Source organism: Oncorhynchus keta, chromosome 8 (genome assembly GCF_023373465.1).
Source record: "Oncorhynchus keta strain PuntledgeMale-10-30-2019 chromosome 8, Oket_V2, whole genome shotgun sequence".
Taxonomy (NCBI): domain Eukaryota; kingdom Metazoa; phylum Chordata; class Actinopteri; order Salmoniformes; family Salmonidae; genus Oncorhynchus; species Oncorhynchus keta.
The window spans coordinates 33,539,090-33,557,825 of record NC_068428.1 but is presented as its reverse complement, the minus strand read 5'-3'; the positions used below and the strand labels follow the sequence as shown (position 1 = coordinate 33,557,825).

The 18,736-nt window shown below is 46.0% G+C and overlaps 1 protein-coding gene across 1 annotated transcript; it reads right to left on the bottom strand.

The window, feature by feature from the left end:
* Positions 1-12,541: 12,541 nt before the first annotated feature.
* Positions 12,542-16,217, bottom strand: LOC118387095 (C-C chemokine receptor type 6-like). Its single transcript, XM_035775250.2, has 2 exons — positions 16,040-16,217; positions 12,542-14,038 (listed from the first exon to the last, which is right to left on the bottom strand). The coding sequence occupies exon 2, from the start codon at positions 14,030-14,032 to the stop codon at positions 12,851-12,853; it is 1,182 nt and encodes a 393-aa protein (XP_035631143.1). The 5' UTR covers positions 14,033-14,038; positions 16,040-16,217; the 3' UTR covers positions 12,542-12,850.
* Between the last annotated feature and the right edge of the window lie 2,519 nt (positions 16,218-18,736).

The window sequence follows — 18,736 nt, the reverse complement described above, 5'->3', positions numbered from 1 at the left end:
CAGGGCTAAGGCTGTTTACAGCAGGACCAGGGCTAAGGCTGTTTACAGCAGGACCAGGGCTAAGGCTGTTTACAGCAGGACCAGGGCTACAGCTGTTTACAGCAGGACCAGGGCTAAGGCTGTTTACAACAGGACCAGGGCTACAGCTGTTTACAGCAGGACCAGGGCTACAGCTGTCTACAGCAGGACCAGGGCTACAGCTGTCTACAGCAGGACCAGGGCTAAGGCTGTTTACAACAGGACCAGGGCTAAGGCTATTTACAGCAGGACCAGGGCTAAGGCTGTTTACAACAGGACCAGGGCTACAGCTGTCTACAGCAGGACCAGGGCTACAGCGGTTTACAACAGGACCAGGGCTAAGGCTGTTTACAACAGGACCAGGGCTACAGCTGTTTACAGCAGGACCAGGGCTAAGGCTGTTTACAACAGGACCAGGGCTACAGCTGTTTACAGCAGGACCAGGGCTACAGCTGTCTACAGCAGGACCAGGGCTACAGCTGTCTACAGCAGGACCAGGGCTAAGGCTGTTTACAACAGGACCAGGGCTAAGGCTGTTTACAGCAGAACCAGGGCTAAGGCTGTTTACAACAGGACCAGGGCTAAGGCTGTTTACAGCAGGACCAGGGCTACAGCTGTTTACAACAGGACCAGGGCTAAGGCTGTTTACAACAGGACCAGGGCTACAGCTGTTTACAGCAGGACCAGGGCTAAGGCTGTTTACAGCAGGACCAGGGCTAAGGCTGTTTACAACAGGACCAGGGCTAAGGCTGTTTACAGCAGGACCAGGGCTACAGCTGTTTACAACAGGACCAGGGCTAAGGCTATTTACAGCAGGACCAGGGCTAAGGCTGTTTACAACAGGACCAGGGCTACAGCTGTCTACAGCAGGACCAGGGCTACAGCGGTTTACAACAGGACCAGGGCTAAGGCTGTTTACAACAGGACCAGGGCTACAGCTGCTTACAGCAGGACCAGGGCTACAGCTGTCTACAGCAGGACCAGGGCTAAGGCTGTTTACAACAGGACCAGGGCTAAGGCTGTTTACAACAGGACCAGGGCTAAGGTTGTTTACAGCAGGACCAGGGCTAAGGCTGTTTACAACAGGACCAGGGCTACAGCTGTTTACAGCAGGAACAGGGCTAAGGCTGTTTACAACAGGACCAGGGCTACAGCTGTTTACAACAGGACCAGGGCTAAGGCTGTTTACAACAGGACCAGGGCTACAGCTGTTTACAACAGGACCAGGGCTAAGGCTGTTTACAACAGGACCAGGGCTAAGGCTGTTTACAACAGGACCAGGGCTACAGCTGTTTACAACAGGACCAGGGCTAAGGCTGTTTACAACAGGACCAGGGCTACAGCTGTTTACAACAGGACCAGGGCTAAGGCTGTTTACAGCAGGACCAGGGCTAAGGCTGTTTACAGCAGGACCAGGGCTACAGCTGTTTACAACAGGAACAGGGCTACAGCTGTTTACAACAGGACCAGGGCTAAGGCTGTTTACAACAGGACCAGGGCTACAGCTGTTTACAACAGGACCAGGGCTACAGCTGTTTACAACAGGACCAGGGCTAAGGCTGTTTACAACAGGACCAGGGCTAAGGCTGTTTACAGCAGGACCAGGGCTAAGGCTGTTTACAACAGGACCAGGGCTACAGCTGTTTACAGCAGGACCAGGGCTAAGGCTGTTTACAACAGGACCAGGGCTAAGGCTGTTTACAGCAGGACCAGGGCTACAGCTGTTTACAACAGGACCAGGGCTAAGGCTATTTACAGCAGGACCAGGGCTAAGGCTGTTTACAACAGGACCAGGGCTACAGCTGTCTACAGCAGGACCAGGGCTACAGCGGTTTACAACAGGACCAGGGCTAAGGCTGTTTACAACAGGACCAGGGCTACAGCTGTTTACAGCAGGACCAGGGCTAAGGCTGTTTACAACAGGACCAGGGCTACAGCTGTTTACAGCAGGACCAGGGCTACAGCTGTCTACAGCAGGAACAGGGCTACAGCTGTCTACAGCTGGACCAGGGCTAAGGCTGTTTACAACAGGACCAGGGCTAAGGCTGTTTACAACAGGACCAGGGCTAAGGCTGTTTACAACAGGACCAGGGCTACAGCTGTTTACAACAGGACCAGGGCTAAGGCTGTTTACAACAGGACCAGGGCTAAGGCTGTTTACAACAGGACCAGGGCTACAGCTGTTTACAACAGGACCAGGGCTAAGGCTGTTTACAACAGGACCAGGGCTACAGCTGTTTACAACAGGACCAGGGCTAAGGCTGTTTACAGCAGGACCAGGGCTAAGGCTGTTTACAGCAGGACCAGGGCTACAGCTGTTTACAACAGGAACAGGGCTACAGCTGTTTACAACAGGACCAGGGCTAAGGCTGTTTACAACAGGACCAGGGCTACAGCTGTTTACAACAGGACCAGGGCTAAGGCTGTTTACAACAGGACCAGGGCTACAGCTGTTTACAACAGGACCAGGGCTAAGGCTGTTTACAGCAGGACCAGGGCTAAGGCTGTTTACAACAGGACCAGGGCTACAGCTGTTTACAGCAGGACCAGGGCTAAGGCTGTTTACAACAGGACCAGGGCTAAGGCTGTTTACAGCAGGACCAGGGCTACAGCTGTTTACAACAGGACCAGGGCTAAGGCTATTTACAGCAGGACCAGGGCTAAGGCTGTTTACAACAGGACCAGGGCTACAGCTGTCTACAGCAGGACCAGGGCTACAGCGGTTTACAACAGGACCAGGGCTAAGGCTGTTTACAACAGGACCAGGGCTACAGCTGTTTACAGCAGGACCAGGGCTAAGGCTGTTTACAACAGGACCAGGGCTACAGCTGTTTACAGCAGGACCAGGGCTACAGCTGTCTACAGCAGGAACAGGGCTACAGCTGTCTACAGCTGGACCAGGGCTAAGGCTGTTTACAACAGGACCAGGGCTAAGGCTGTTTACAGCAGAACCAGGGCTAAGGCTGTTTACAACAGGACCAGGGCTAAGGCTGTTTACAGCAGGACCAGGGCTACAGCTGTTTACAACAGGACCAGGGCTAAGGCTGTTTACAACAGGACCAGGGCTACAGCTGTTTACAGCAGGACCAGGGCTAAGGCTGTTTACAACAGGACCAGGGCTAAGGCTGTTTACAGCAGGACCAGGGCTAAGGCTGTTTACAACAGGACCAGGGCTACAGCTGTCTACAGCAGGACCAGGGCTACAGCGGTTTACAACAGGACCAGGGCTAAGGCTGTTTACAACAGGACCAGGGCTACAGCTGTTTACAGCAGGACCAGGGCTAAGGCTGTTTACAACAGGACCAGGGCTACAGCTGTTTACAACAGGACCAGGGCTAAGGCTGTTTACAGCAGGACCAGGGCTACAGCTGTTTACAACAGGACCAGGGCTACAGCTGTTTACAACAGGACCAGGGCTAAGGCTGTTTACAACAGGACACGGGCTACAGCTGTTTACAACAGGACCAGGGCTAAGGCTGTTTACAGCAGGACCAGGGCTAAGGCTGTTTACAGCAGGACCAGGGCTACAGCTGTTTACAGCAGGACCAGGGCTAAGGCTGTTTACAACAGGACCAGGGCTACAGCTGTTTACAGCAGGACCAGGGCTACAGCTGTCTACAGCAGGACCAGGGCTACAGCTGTCTACAGCAGGACCAGGGCTAAGGCTGTTTACAACAGGACCAGGGCTAAGGCTGTTTACAGCAGAACCAGGGCTAAGGCTGTTTACAACAGGACCAGGGCTAAGGCTGTTTACAGCAGGACCAGGGCTACAGCTGTTTACAACAGGACCAGGGCTAAGGCTATTTACAGCAGGACCAGGGCTAAGGCTGTTTACAACAGGACCAGGGCTACAGCTGTTTACAACAGGACCAGGGCTAAGGCTGTTTACAACAGGACCAGGGCTACAGCTGTTTACAACAGGACCAGGGCTAAGGCTGTTTACAGCAGGACCAGGGCTAAGGCTGTTTACAACAGGACCAGGGCTACAGCTGTTTACAGCAGGACCAGGGCTAAGGCTGTTTACAGCAGGACCAGGGCTACAGCTGTTTACAACAGGACCAGGGCTAAGGCTATTTACAGCAGGACCAGGGCTAAGGCTGTTTACAACAGGACCAGGGCTACAGCTGTCTACAGCAGGACCAGGGCTACAGCAGTTTACAACAGGACCAGGGCTAAGGCTGTTTACAACAGGACCAGGGCTACAGATGTTTACAGCAGGACCAGGGCTAAGGCTGTTTACAACAGGACCAGGGCTACAGCTGTTTACAGCAGGACCAGGGCTACAGCTGTCTACAGCAGGACCAGGGCTACAGCTGTCTACAGCAGGACCAGGGCTAAGGCTGTTTACAACAGGACCAGGGCTAAGGCTGTTTACAGCAGAACCAGGGCTAAGGCTGTTTACAACAGGACCAGGGCTAAGGCTGTTTACAGCAGGACCAGGGCTACAGCTGTTTACAACAGGACCAGGGCTAAGGCTGTTTACAACAGGACCAGGGCTACAGCTGTTTACAGCAGGACCAGGGCTAAGGCTGTTTACAACAGGACCAGGGCTAAGGCTGTTTACAGCAGGACCAGGGCTACAGCTGTTTACAACAGGACCAGGGCTAAGGCTATTTACAGCAGGACCAGGGCTAAGGCTGTTTACAACAGGACCAGGGCTACAGCTGTCTACAGCAGGACCAGGGCTACAGCGGTTTACAACAGGACCAGGGCTAAGGCTGTTTACAACAGGACCAGGGCTACAGCTGTTTACAGCAGGACCAGGGCTACAGCTGTCTACAGCAGGACCAGGGCTAAGGTTGTTTACAACAGGACCAGGGCTAAGGCTGTTTACAACAGGACCAGGGCTAAGGTTGTTTACAGCAGGACCAGGGCTAAGGCTGTTTACAACAGGACCAGGGCTACAGCTGTTTACAGCAGGAACAGGGCTAAGGCTGTTTACAACAGGACCAGGGCTACAGCTGTTTACAACAGGACCAGGGCTAAGGCTATTTACAGCAGGACCAGGGCTAAGGCTGTTTACAACAGGACCAGGGCTACAGCTGTCTACAGCAGGACCAGGGCTACAGCAGTTTACAACAGGACCAGGGCTAAGGCTGTTTACAACAGGACCAGGGCTACAGATGTTTACAGCAGGACCAGGGCTAAGGCTGTTTACAACAGGACCAGGGCTACAGCTGTTTACAGCAGGACCAGGGCTACAGCTGTCTACAGCAGGACCAGGGCTACAGCTGTCTACAGCAGGACCAGGGCTAAGGCTGTTTACAACAGGACCAGGGCTAAGGCTGTTTACAGCAGAACCAGGGCTAAGGCTGTTTACAACAGGACCAGGGCTAAGGCTGTTTACAGCAGGACCAGGGCTACAGCTGTTTACAACAGGACCAGGGCTAAGGCTGTTTACAACAGGACCAGGGCTACAGCTGTTTACAGCAGGACCAGGGCTAAGGCTGTTTACAACAGGACCAGGGCTAAGGCTGTTTACAGCAGGACCAGGGCTACAGCTGTTTACAACAGGACCAGGGCTAAGGCTATTTACAGCAGGACCAGGGCTAAGGCTGTTTACAACAGGACAGGACCAGGGCTAAGGCTGTTTACAGCAGGACCAGGGCTACAGCGGTTTACAACAGGACCAGGGCTACAGCTGTTTACAACAGGACCAGGGCTAAGGCTGTTTACAACAGGACCAGGGCTACAGCTGTTTACAACAGGAACAGGGCTACAGCTGTTTACAACAGGACCAGGGCTACAGCTGTTTACAACAGGACCAGGGCTAAGGCTGTTTACAACAGGACCAGGGCTAAGGCTGTTTACAGCAGGACCAGGGCTAAGGCTGTTTACAGCAGGACCAGGGCTAAGGCTGTTTACAGCAGGACCAGGGCTAAGGCTGTTTACAGCAGGACCAGGGCTAAGGCTGTTTACAGCAGGACCAGGGCTAAGGCTGTTTACAGCAGGACCAGGGCTACAGCTGTTTACAACAGGAACAGGGCTACAGCTGTTTACAACAGGACCAGGGCTAAGGCTGTTTACAACAGGACCAGGGCTACAGCTGTTTACAACAGGACCAGGGCTAAGGCTGTTTACAACAGGACCAGGGCTACAGCTGTTTACAACAGGACCAGGGCTAAGGCTGTTTACAGCAGGACCAGGGCTAAGGCTGTTTACAACAGGACCAGGGCTACAGCTGTTTACAGCAGGACCAGGGCTAAGGCTGTTTACAACAGGACCAGGGCTAAGGCTGTTTACAGCAGGACCAGGGCTACAGCTGTTTACAACAGGACCAGGGCTAAGGCTATTTACAGCAGGACCAGGGCTAAGGCTGTTTACAACAGGACCAGGGCTACAGCTGTCTACAGCAGGACCAGGGCTACAGCGGTTTACAACAGGACCAGGGCTAAGGCTGTTTACAACAGGACCAGGGCTACAGCTGTTTACAGCAGGACCAGGGCTAAGGCTGTTTACAACAGGACCAGGGCTACAGCTGTTTACAGCAGGACCAGGGCTACAGCTGTCTACAGCAGGACCAGGGCTACAGCTGTCTACAGCAGGACCAGGGCTAAGGCTGTTTACAACAGGACCAGGGCTAAGGCTGTTTACAGCAGAACCAGGGCTAAGGCTGTTTACAACAGGACCAGGGCTAAGGCTGTTTACAGCAGGACCAGGGCTACAGCGGTTTACAACAGGACCAGGGCTAAGGCTGTTTACAACAGGACCAGGGCTACAGCTGTTTACAGCAGGACCAGGGCTACAGCTGTCTACAGCAGGACCAGGGCTAAGGCTGTTTACAACAGGACCAGGGCTAAGGCTGTTTACAACAGGACCAGGGCTAAGGTTGTTTACAGCAGGACCAGGGCTAAGGCTGTTTACAACAGGACCAGGGCTACAGCTGTTTACAGCAGGAACAGGGCTAAGGCTGTTTACAACAGGACCAGGGCTACAGCTGTTTACAACAGGACCAGGGCTAAGGCTGTTTACAACAGGACCAGGGCTACAGCTGTTTACAACAGGACCAGGGCTAAGGCTGTTTACAACAGGACCAGGGCTAAGGCTGTTTACAACAGGACCAGGGCTACAGCTGTTTACAACAGGACCAGGGCTAAGGCTGTTTACAACAGGACCAGGGCTACAGCTGTTTACAACAGGACCAGGGCTAAGGCTGTTTACAGCAGGACCAGGGCTAAGGCTGTTTACAGCAGGACCAGGGCTACAGCTGTTTACAACAGGAACAGGGCTACAGCTGTTTACAACAGGACCAGGGCTAAGGCTGTTTACAACAGGACCAGGGCTACAGCTGTTTACAACAGGACCAGGGCTAAGGCTGTTTACAGCAGGACCAGGGCTAAGGCTGTTTACAGCAGGACCAGGGCTAAGGCTGTTTACAGCAGGACCAGGGCTAAGGCTGTTTACAGCAGGACCAGGGCTAAGGCTGTTTACAGCAGGACCAGGGCTAAGGCTGTTTACAGCAGGACCAGGGCTACAGCTGTTTACAACAGGAACAGGGCTAAGGCTGTTTACAGCAGGACCAGGGCTAAGGCTGTTTACAGCAGGACCAGGGCTTTGCTCCAATGTGTGCTTTGTCTGGTCACCCAGTCCAGCCAGCAGGGACAAAGAGAGGGTAATTCACTCAAGACTCAAGGGGAAAAGACTCGCTGTGAAATGAGAATATGACATTGTCTGTCTGTCTGCCAGTGAATGAAAACACACGCACACACACACACACACACACACACACACACACACACACACACACACACACACACACACACACACACACACACACACACACACACACACACACACACACACACACACACACACACACACACACACGGTGTGAGGCCTGTGACTTGCTGCCAAGTCTCGGTGGGCCCATATGCTGATGGTCTCTGCCCTAATGTGTGCCATGTCTACTTGCTGTGGGAGCCTACAGCCTCTAACAATAGAATCAAGCATCCCCTCACCTCTCTGTCATAGTAATAGATCCTGTTTCAAAGGAATGACATTCAAAGACATGAAGTCACCCTTACAGTATGTTGTTATTTTATCCTGTTCAGTGAAGAGTTCACCTTTGAAAATGTAGCTGCCTTTCCGTGCCGCACCCATTGCTGAGGGCAAGGCCAGGTTTTAATGTACTGTAACTTCAAGCCCTATCTTCCTCTGTCTTTTAGGGTGTTTCTTACTGCAATAAAAACCTTTTTTGATTATATAAAAAAAACTTTTTGGATTATTATTTTTGTTTTTATATGACAAAGATCCCGCCGCTAAGGTCTATATTCATCTTGCTGCTGGGTCTAATCAAAAGTCTTCATGAATGAGCATGCTGTGTGAGTTAAGTTTATGCTGTGTGAAGTTCATGTGGACCAAGGCAATCGTACTGCCGAACGAATGGCCATAGGCTAATAATACTAATTCAAGGCTTGTAAGCTTGTGAGTGATGGTGTTGGGTGTTTCAGTATGTTTGAATTGCTGTAATAAAAAGAGTTATTTGGATTTCCCACCTGTTCGCTGGCTGGCTGTTTATTTCATGTTATGGTTTGACAGCTTCAATGGTTTTCAATCATACCTTATTTATCTGCTGTATGACAGCCTTTCAACTCCAAACCAACCACATTCACTACTGTAGTGGTGTATAGTACATGATCAATTATATTGATGTTTGGTGTGTTAACGTACTGACTCATTGACGGATGTACGGTTCCTGCACACAAACATACTGTTTCTTTGTCAAATTGTCAAAGATTTCAGCCGCCAAAGTCATAGACTTTTCTCTCTGCTACTGGATGGCAAGCGCTACCGTTCGACCAAGTATGGAACCAACCAAACCCAGAACAGCTTCTACCACCAAGCCATATTACTGCTAAATAGTTAAATAGTTAACCAAATAGCTACCCGGACTATCTGCATTGACCCCTTTTTCACAATGTTTTTTGTTTCATCACATACGCTGCTGCTACTGTTTATTATCTATCCCTTCATTCCTAGGTACAGTTTCGGAAGTTTACGTTGGAAGTTTAAGTCGGAAGTTTACATACACCTTAGCCAAATACATTTAAACTCAGTTTTTCACAATTCCTGGCATTTAATCCTAGTAAATATTCCCTGTTTTAGTTCAGTTAGGATCACCACTTTATTTTAAGAATGTGAAATGCCATAATAATAGTAAAGAGATGTCACGCCCTGGTCTTAGTATTTTGTGTTTTCTTTATTATTTTGGTCAGGCCAGGGTGTGACATGGGTTATTTATGTGGTGTGTTTTGTCTTGGGGTTTTTGTAGGTCATGGGATTGTGGTTAGTGGGGTTGTCTAGAATAGTCTATGGCTGCCTGGAGTGGTTCTCAATCAGAGGCAGGTGTTTATCATTGTCTCTGATTGGGAACCATATTTAGGCAGCCATATTGTTTGAGTGTTTCGTGGGTGATTGTTCCTGTCTCAGTACCACACGGGACTGGTTTTGGGTTTTCACATTTATTGTTTTGTAGTTTGTTCATGTATAGTTTTCCTTATTAAAAAACCATGAACTTCAACCACGCCTCTCCTTCGACGGAAGAATCCCATTACAAGAGAATGATTTATTTCAGCTTTTATTTCTTTCATGACATTCCAAGTGGGTCAGAAGTTTACATGCACTCAATTAGTATTTGGTAGCATTGCCTTTAAATTGTTTAACTTGGGTCAAACGTTTCGGGTAGCCTTCCACAAGCTTCCCACAATAAGTTGGATGAATTTTGACCCATGCTGACAGAGCTGGTGTAACTTGAGGTCAGGGCTTTGTGATGGCCACTCCAATACCTTGACTTTGTTGTCCTTAAGCCATTTTGCCTCAACATTGGAAGTATGCTTGGGGTCATTGTCCATTTCGAGGACACATTTGCGACCAAGCTTTAACTTCCTGACTGATGTCTTGACATGTTGCTTCAATATACCCACATAATTTCCCTACCTCGTGATGCCATCTATTTTGTGAAGTGCACCAGTCCCTCATCATGGCCTAACAGTTCTATTTTTGTTTCATCAGACCGGAGGACATTTCTCCAAAAAGTACCATCTTTGTCCCCATCTGCAGTTGCAAACCGTAGTCTGGCTTTTTTATGGTGGTTTTGGAGCAGTGGCTTCTTCCTTGCTGACCTGCCTTTCAGGTTATATCGATATAGGACTTGTTTTACTGTGGATATAGATACTTTGGTACCTGTTTCCTCCAGCATATTCACAAGGTCCTTTGCTGTTGTTCTGGGATTGATTTGAACTTTTCACACAAAATTACATTCATCTCTAGGAGACAGAACGCGTCTCCTTCCTGAGCTGTATGACGGCTGTGTGGTCCCATGGTGTTTATACCTGCATACTATTGTTTGTACAGATGAATGTGGTACCTTCAGGCGTTTGGAAATTGCTCCCAAGGATGAACCAGACTTGTGGAGGTCTACAATTTTTTTTCTGAGGTCTTGGCTGATTTCTTTAGATTTTCCCATGATGTCAAGCAGAGGCACCGAGTTTTAAGGTAGGCCTTAAAATACATCCACGGGTACACCTCCAATTGACTCAAATGAAGCTCAGAAGCTTCTAAAGCCATGACATAATTTTCTGGATATTTCCAAGCTGTTTAAAGGCACAGTCAACTTAGTGTATGTAAACTTCTGACCCACTGGAATTGTGAAACAGTATTAGTCTATAAATAAATCTGTTTGCCAAATTTGGCACCTCTCCCATGTCTTATTCCACTAGTATAAGGAGGGAGTTGAAAGTCTGTGTTGAAATCACTGCTCTAGAGGAGATCTGCATGGAGGAATGGGCCAAAATACCAGCAACAGTGTGTGAAAACCTTGTGAAGACTTACAGAAAACGTTTGACCTCTGACATTGCCAAGAAAGAGTATATAACAAAGTATTGAGATAAACTTTTGTTATTGACCAAATACTTATTTTCCACCATAATTTGCAAATAAAATAATTAAAAATCCTACAATGTGATTTTCTGGATTTTTTTTCTCATTTTGTCTGTCATAGTTGAAGTGTACATATGATGAAAATTACGGGCCTCTCTCATCCTTTTCAGTGGGGGAACGTGCACAATTGGTGGCTGACTAAATACTTTTTTGCCCCACTGTACATTAATTATTCATTTTGGTTGCCTATCCTGATATGAAGTTTGTTCTATGGAAAGTATTTGACTCTAGACACAAAATTAAGGAAATTAGAAGATGGGGTAGGATTGCGGCAAGGCTATTTTATTGCTATCTCAACTTGCAAGCAAGTCGCAGGCATGAAGAATTGAGTGTGTGCGCATTCATGCGAAGAATTCTGTCAGGGAGAGCTTTTCGACACAACACCCCAACACCCAAAATGAGTATCGCTAACTATTTCAGTCCAAGTCCAGCATCGATCAATTCGCTTCATGAGTTGGCCTTGGAAGCTGAACTGACACTATTTATTTCCGTGGGAATAGAGGAGGACTTGGTCAACAGTTGTTCTCACAGCCATGTGGCTTGCGTGATGGTGTGACTTGCGCAGGAGACGCAAAATGTTTGCCAAATACAGTTTGTTTTATCCACTTGGTCAAACCAAGGTTACATTTCACAATATCTCCTTTGTACTTAAACTATATCAAATCAAATCAAATTGTATTGGTCACATACACATATTAGGCAGATGTTATTGTAGGAGTAGTATAACTTACATAACTTGAAAATCACAGGAGGATAGTGGCTTAACTGGGGAGAACGGACTAGTGGTAATGACTGGAGTGGAATCAGTGGAATGATATCAAATACATGGTTTCCAAGTGTTTGATGCCATTCCATTTACTCCATTCCAGCCATTATTATGAGCCATCCTCCCCTCAGCAGCATCCTGTGTTGAAAATAGGACGATTGTTTTGTTTTAAACATTTAAAATTACATAAGAAATGTTGGTTAATTTCAAATTATGATTTTAATAATTTAATCAGGGGTGTCATATATGCTTAGTCATGATTAAAGATGAATTGTTGATAAAGATAGGTTGATGGCAGAGTCATGAACACAACAGACCCCCGCAGAAGCTTCTCACAACTGTACTCCAGGTATTACATAGAGACAATTACATTAGGATCTTTAATTGGCAAGTGAGCACAAATGACAGCAATCAAGCCCCAAAGGTTGTAAACCGGAAACAATTGTAACATTACGTTGACAAGAACATGCACTAACTAAATAGTGCATATGAGGCTGTCTGTCCTATGAACCAATTACCTAAGACAATAACAGAATTTCACTCAAATCAAATATGACCTAATATTTGGCTTTCTTAAACAACAATACTGCCTTATCTTTGTAGAACTCACTTAATTCTAGGGAAGCTGTCTCCGCACTGATTTTACAACGCTTCATTCCAGACTGTGTAGAGACATAGTGTAAAGAGTGTAAATGGCGCCATCTACTGGGTAACAATAACAACGCTGGTACTTCTACTAATTGTGAGAAGTTTGCCATGGCTGAAACCCAGATTACAGAGTATTGTCCTTCCGTTAATAAACACATTAGGAAATTAATATAGACCATAAAAAAGTATTTTTTATTTTGTCTTTCAAAATACGTTCAAACAAAGACATAAACCACAATTGTGTATTAACCAAAGACAGAACTGCATAAAAGCAACAACCGATATATCATATTCATAAACAATAAACAGCAAGTAGAAACAGTTGTCATCATTTAAATAAACACTTTTGTTATTTTACATTGATTATTCCATGTAAGGCTTATGGAAACATTCAATAAAGATGGCATAGGTACATTGATAAATGTATCAGACTGCGCTAGGGTTCACAGCAGTAGCAGTCTCCACCACAGGGTCTCGTCCTCACATGGTGAAAGAAGATGCGTTGTCTGTAGAGGATCCATCCATAGACCTGCGGACAGTGGAGACATACATCTCTGACGTGACCCTCGAGAAGCGTCGGGGATTCATGACCCTCTTCCCAATGCACCACACATCCTCCACAATCTTCCTGAAGTGGTTCCTGAACTTCACCCCGATGAAGGCGTATAGGACCGGGTTGAGGCAGCAGTGCAGGTAGGCCACCGTTTCTGTCACTGTCTTGGCCACCTCGGTGGTATCCACCTGACTGCAGGTCTGGGTCTGGAACTTGTTGACCGTGTCGTAGAGCAGTGCGGCGTTGTAGGGCAGATGACAGATGATAAACACGACCACCACAGCCAGCACCACGCGCACCGCCTTGTGCCTCTGGAAGTTCTTGGCACGCAGCAGCGTGACAATGATGTTGGCGTAGCAGAAGCCCATGACCAACAGGGGCAGGAAGAAGCCCACCGCCATCTGGGTGCTCGGGACCAGGATCTTCATCTGACGGGCCGTGGCGTTGTCTGGGAACCTGAAGTTGCAGACTACATAGTCCTCCTCCTCCTCTAAGAATATGGTGTTCTCCAGATTTAACAGTGTTGTAGCATTGTTGTTATCATAGTTGTCATAATAATTTCCAATGCTGCTGTGTGCAGGCACATAACGCTCGTAGTAGACAAAGGTGGGGACAGAGAGGAGCAGGGCCAGGCTCCAGACTGCAGCGCAGATGATGCGGCTGTAGATCAGGGAACGGAGCCGGAAGGAGCGACGGGCCTGGACGATAGCAATGTAGCGGTCGGTGCTAATACAAGCTAACAACAGCATGCCACTGAACAGGTTGACGCTGTAGGCCCCACGGAGAACTTTACAGGCCACCATCCCCATGGCCCAGTCACTCTGCTCATTGTAGATGATCAGGGGTAGAGCCACCACAAACAGCATGTCTGCTATGGCCACGTTCAGAAGGTAGACGTCCGTCATGGACTTGGCCTTCTTGTAGAAGGCGTAGGTGACGATCACCAGGATGTTGCCCAGTAAACCCAGGATACAGATGACAGAGTGGATGTAGAGTCGCACCACTCTCTCCACACTGTTGTTTTCTTCCATATTACATGGCTCCACCCAATCATAGTCATACGTCTCTGAATTGTTAACTGTTTCCTCGGCATTATCCGTATAGTTCATTTTCTCCTATGGATAAATAGAGAGAGCACTCAGAGAAGAACAGGTCTTTCATTTAATAACACACTTGGAATTTATTTCAACATACAGTATGTACTTATGGCACCCCCCCTCCCCCAAAAAAAGCATTTCTGTTTTATTGAAATGTATCCTATCACTATCAACTACTGTATACGTCTATTATTTTAACTACAAAGCAAAATTCTGATTGTAGTTATTTAACATCCTTACAAAAGTGTGACTGAAGTAATCTGGAGTCGAATAGGGTTGGCGATGTGGTGCGATTCAGAGAAAGGAAATTTGCAGAGAACCAGGTCACATAACCCCAATCTTGCTTGAGTGACCCAAATTCTTCTTTAAATGCACGAGTGTGGTTAAGTATCTACAGTGCACAACTGGGGTTGGCTTTCAATGACACACAGTAATTCATGTCAGTATTGCGACTTTTAGGGGCCCTGCTGGCATTATCAATTGGCAGTTCATTGTACATTTGTCATTTAGAAAAATCTGTGTTTTGAATATAAAAATGTCTCAATGCTATTGACAAAGACATTACATTGTTGTTCTGCTTCTGGTTGTTGTTCCTATTATTCACTTCTGCATGGTGGCCGTTCCCAAAGCATAAAGACGACAGGAGTGGCACAGCAAGGCAACAATGGTTTGATGTTCCATCTCGCCTGACTTCCCTAATCAAATGTCAACTGAAGCACATGATCATCTAAGTGGATATTGCAGAAATTAATGTATGTACAACGAGCATTGTGAGTTCTTAAGAAGCTAATTGGATATCTAGACATGATATCAGATGTATGCATGGAAAATAATTTGATGTATACCTTCATCCATGTTAGATGACTCAAACATACTGCATTTCCCCTTTCATTCTTATATAACATCCTCCACCACCTGACAGAAGTGAAGACATACAGTACATCCACATACCTTACTGTTTTCTACACATCCCTCTGAGGTTTTCTAAAGGTACATCCACTTGCTTTATTTTCTTTTTCTCTTCTGACCTATTAGTGATGGTGGCTTAACTACAACCATTTAGGTTCTTTCATGTTGGCTGTGACGGATCAATCTGGGCCAGACAGCCTAGTCCAAGGCTTTTGCATATGATATGTTGTACAATATGTTTTGTGGGACATTGCTTATTCTCTGCGGTGAGGTTCCCCTCTCCTAGCTGCAGAGTGTATGCATACATTTGAGCAAGATCCTGAGATTTCGGGGGATTTATTCCCAGGTTATGTTAGTTCAGAACGTGTAATAAACCTAAACAACAAATACAAGCAGTCTTTTTTTTACTCAATATATTTTCCCTGACACCCAGAAGTACTCGTCACATTTTGAATGCTTAGCAGCACAGGGAAATGGTCCTATTCACACTTATCAAGAGAACATCCCTGGTCATCCCTACTTCCTCTGATCTGGTGGAATAAAGACAAATGCTTTATTTGTACATTATGTCTGCTGTGTGTTGGTGTGCCCATCTATCCATTAATAAAAATAAACAAGAATATTGTGCCGTCTGCTTGGTTTAATATAAGGAATAAAAAATGATTCATACTTTTACTTTTGATACTTAAGTATATTTAAAACCAAATACTTTTACTCAAGAATGACAATTGAGTACTTTTTCCTAGGGTGACAGACTGTTATGATAGAAAAATGTACTTTTGTGAAATGAATGAATGGTAATTAAAATTGTATAATGTAGACAATTACATTTCAGACAATACAGTCAAAAAGTAGAACTGAAACGAGTTGCAAACAACTGTGTTAATTTCAGATATGACATGTTTAGAAATGAACTGATTTTATTACAATACACACAATGTAATCTACAGTAAGATCTAGTGGAATGTCATGTTTACAAATAAAGATTAAAGTGCATGTTGAACATATTTAACCCAGCAGTTTTCCTTACATTAAGAACAGTAAATTATATATTTTATTAAACAAACATGGTCACATATTATCCCATGTATTGTGTAAGAGAGGACTTACCAGAATAACGCAGTAATCGTTTGAAAAGACTCTTGGGACTATTCTAAGCCAAGTTTGAAAGGAAGCTGTGAACCTCAGAATCTCTCAATTAGAGAAAACAGGAAGAAGTCAAGTTTTTCTCCGTTTGATCAACCTAGACTGTCAGCTGTGGAACCAAGCAGTGTCGCAGCATGCACTTGACGTTCTCAAATAAAAACCCGTTGGCTGACACCTGCAGATCACACAATCTGAGCAGAAGAACTCAAGAAACATGCTCATTACACCTTAACTCTTTATTGACCTTTGAAACGTATTGACTGTTGATTGCTCACTTCTATTCATTCAACTATCTGGAATATTAGGTACACTGGAAACGGTGTGCATTATTTTGCAGACATGCATTACATGGGGGATAAAGTCTCAGAGATCAAAGTACTTGATATTTAGCAAAGTGGTGTCACTGATTAGTACTATCATGTGAATAAAGCATACATACATTTTACAGTGCCTTCGAAAAGTATTCATACCCCTTGACTTATTCCACATTTTGTTACAGTCCAAACGAAAAATGTATTGAAAGTATATTCTGGGGTGGCAGGGTAGCCTAGTGGTTAGAGCGTTGGACTAGTAACCGAAAGGTTGCAAGTTCAAATCCCCGAGCTGACAAAGGTACAAATCTGTCATTCTGCCCCTGAACAGGCAGTTAACCCACTGTTCCTAGGCTGTCATTGAAAATAAGAATTTGTTCTTAACTGACTTGCCTAGTAAAATAAAGGTAAAATAAAAAATGTCTCTCACCCATCTACACACAATACCCCATAATGACAAAGTGAAAACATGTTTTGAGAAATGTTTGCTGTTTTAATTTAAATAAAATACAGAAATATCTAATTTACATAAGTATTCACACCCGAGTCAATACGTTGTACAAGATTCTTAGGCAGTGATTACAGCTGTGAGTCTTTCTAGAGAAGTCTAAGAGCTTCACATGACTGGGTATCTTTTGGTCGCAGGCGTGAATCAGAACAGCAGTCAGTATCTTGTGTGACCACCATTTGCCTCATGCAGCGTGACACTTCTTCACATAGAGTTGATCAGGCTTTTGATTGTGGAATACTTTCCCACTCCTCAATGGCTGTGCAAAGTTGCTGGATATTGATGGGAACTGGAACACGCTGTCGTACGGGTCGATCCAGAGCATCCCAAACCTGCTCAGTGGGTGATGTGGTGAATATGCAGGCGATGGAAGAACTGGGATATTTTCAGCTTTCAGGAAGTGTGTACAGATCCTTGCAACATGGGGCAGTGCATTATCATGCTGAAACATGAGGTGGTGGCGATGGATAAATGGCACGACTAAGGGCCTCAGGATCTCATCACTGATCTCTGTGCATTCAAATTGCCATGTTTAAAATGCAATTGTGTTTGTTGTCCGTAGCTTATGCCTGCCCATACCATAACCCCACTGTGGGGCACTTTGTTCACAATGTTGACATCAGCAAACCTGCTCGCCCACACGACGCCATACACGTGGTCTGCTGCTGTGAGGCCGGTTGGATGTACTGACAAATTCTCTAAAATTACGTTGGAGGCGGCTTATGGTAGAGAAGTAAACATTAAATTCTCTGGCAACAGCTCTGGTGGACATTCTTGCAGTCCAGCATGCCAATTGCAAGCTCCCTCAAAACTTGAGACATCTGCAGCATTGTGTTGTGACAAAACTGCACATTTTAAAGTGGCCTTTTGTCCCCAGCACAAGGTGCACCTGTGTAATGTTCATTCTGTTGTATTAGCTCCTTGATATGCTACACCAGTCCCGTGGATGGATCATTTTGGCAAAGGAGAAATGCTCACTGACATGGATGTTAACAAATTTGTACACAAAAGTTGAGAAATGTTCTATTATTTCAGCTCATAAAACACGGGACCAACACTTTACATGTTACCTAATAACAGTTTCAGACGATTCTTGGAGCTCCCACATGCATATTGTAATTTACAGGGTGAGTCACGTGCTGCCATTACATTTTTAAAAAGTCACCATTGGCCTCATGGTGAAATCCCTGAGCATTTTCCTTTCTCTCTGGCAACCGAGTTAGGAAGGACGCCTGTATCTTTGCACTGACTGGACGTATTGATACCCCACCCAAAGTGTAATTATTAACCTCACCATGCTCAAAGGGATATTCAATGTCTGCCTTCATTTTTTTTTAAAGGCTCCCTTCTTTGCAAGAAAAACCACCCTGGTCTTTGTGGTTGAAACCGTCTGCCATATGTTAATGCCACAGCATAAATTACAGTAAACTCCCCCATTGTGGTTTCAGATTGACAGAAAACATGTCATCCATGTACCAACCCTGAGATCCTTGACATTCATCTGTATACATGTTATAAAGGAGCACAATAGAAACAGTCTTCAAGAACAATCTGGGGAAGTGGTAATTGTATTAGGTCTGTGTACACAAACTATGTACACACCATGGGAGGCTGGTGGGAGGAGCTACAGGAGGATGGGCTCATTGTAATGGCTGGGATGGAATTAATGGAACGGTATCAAATGACGAAACCACGTTTAACTCCTTTCCAAAGATACCATTACAACCATTACAATGAGCCCATCCTCACATAGCTCCTCCCACCAGCCTCCTCTGGTACAGACAACATAAATAATAGTTAACATAGTAGAAATGGTCTGTGTGGTGTAAGGCTGATGGACTG

What these genes read in the sequence shown, in the direction of transcription:
- LOC118387095 (XM_035775250.2), bottom strand. Translation starts at nt 14,032, where the DNA reads ATGAACTATACGGATAATGCCGAGGAAACAGTTAACAATTCAGAGACG.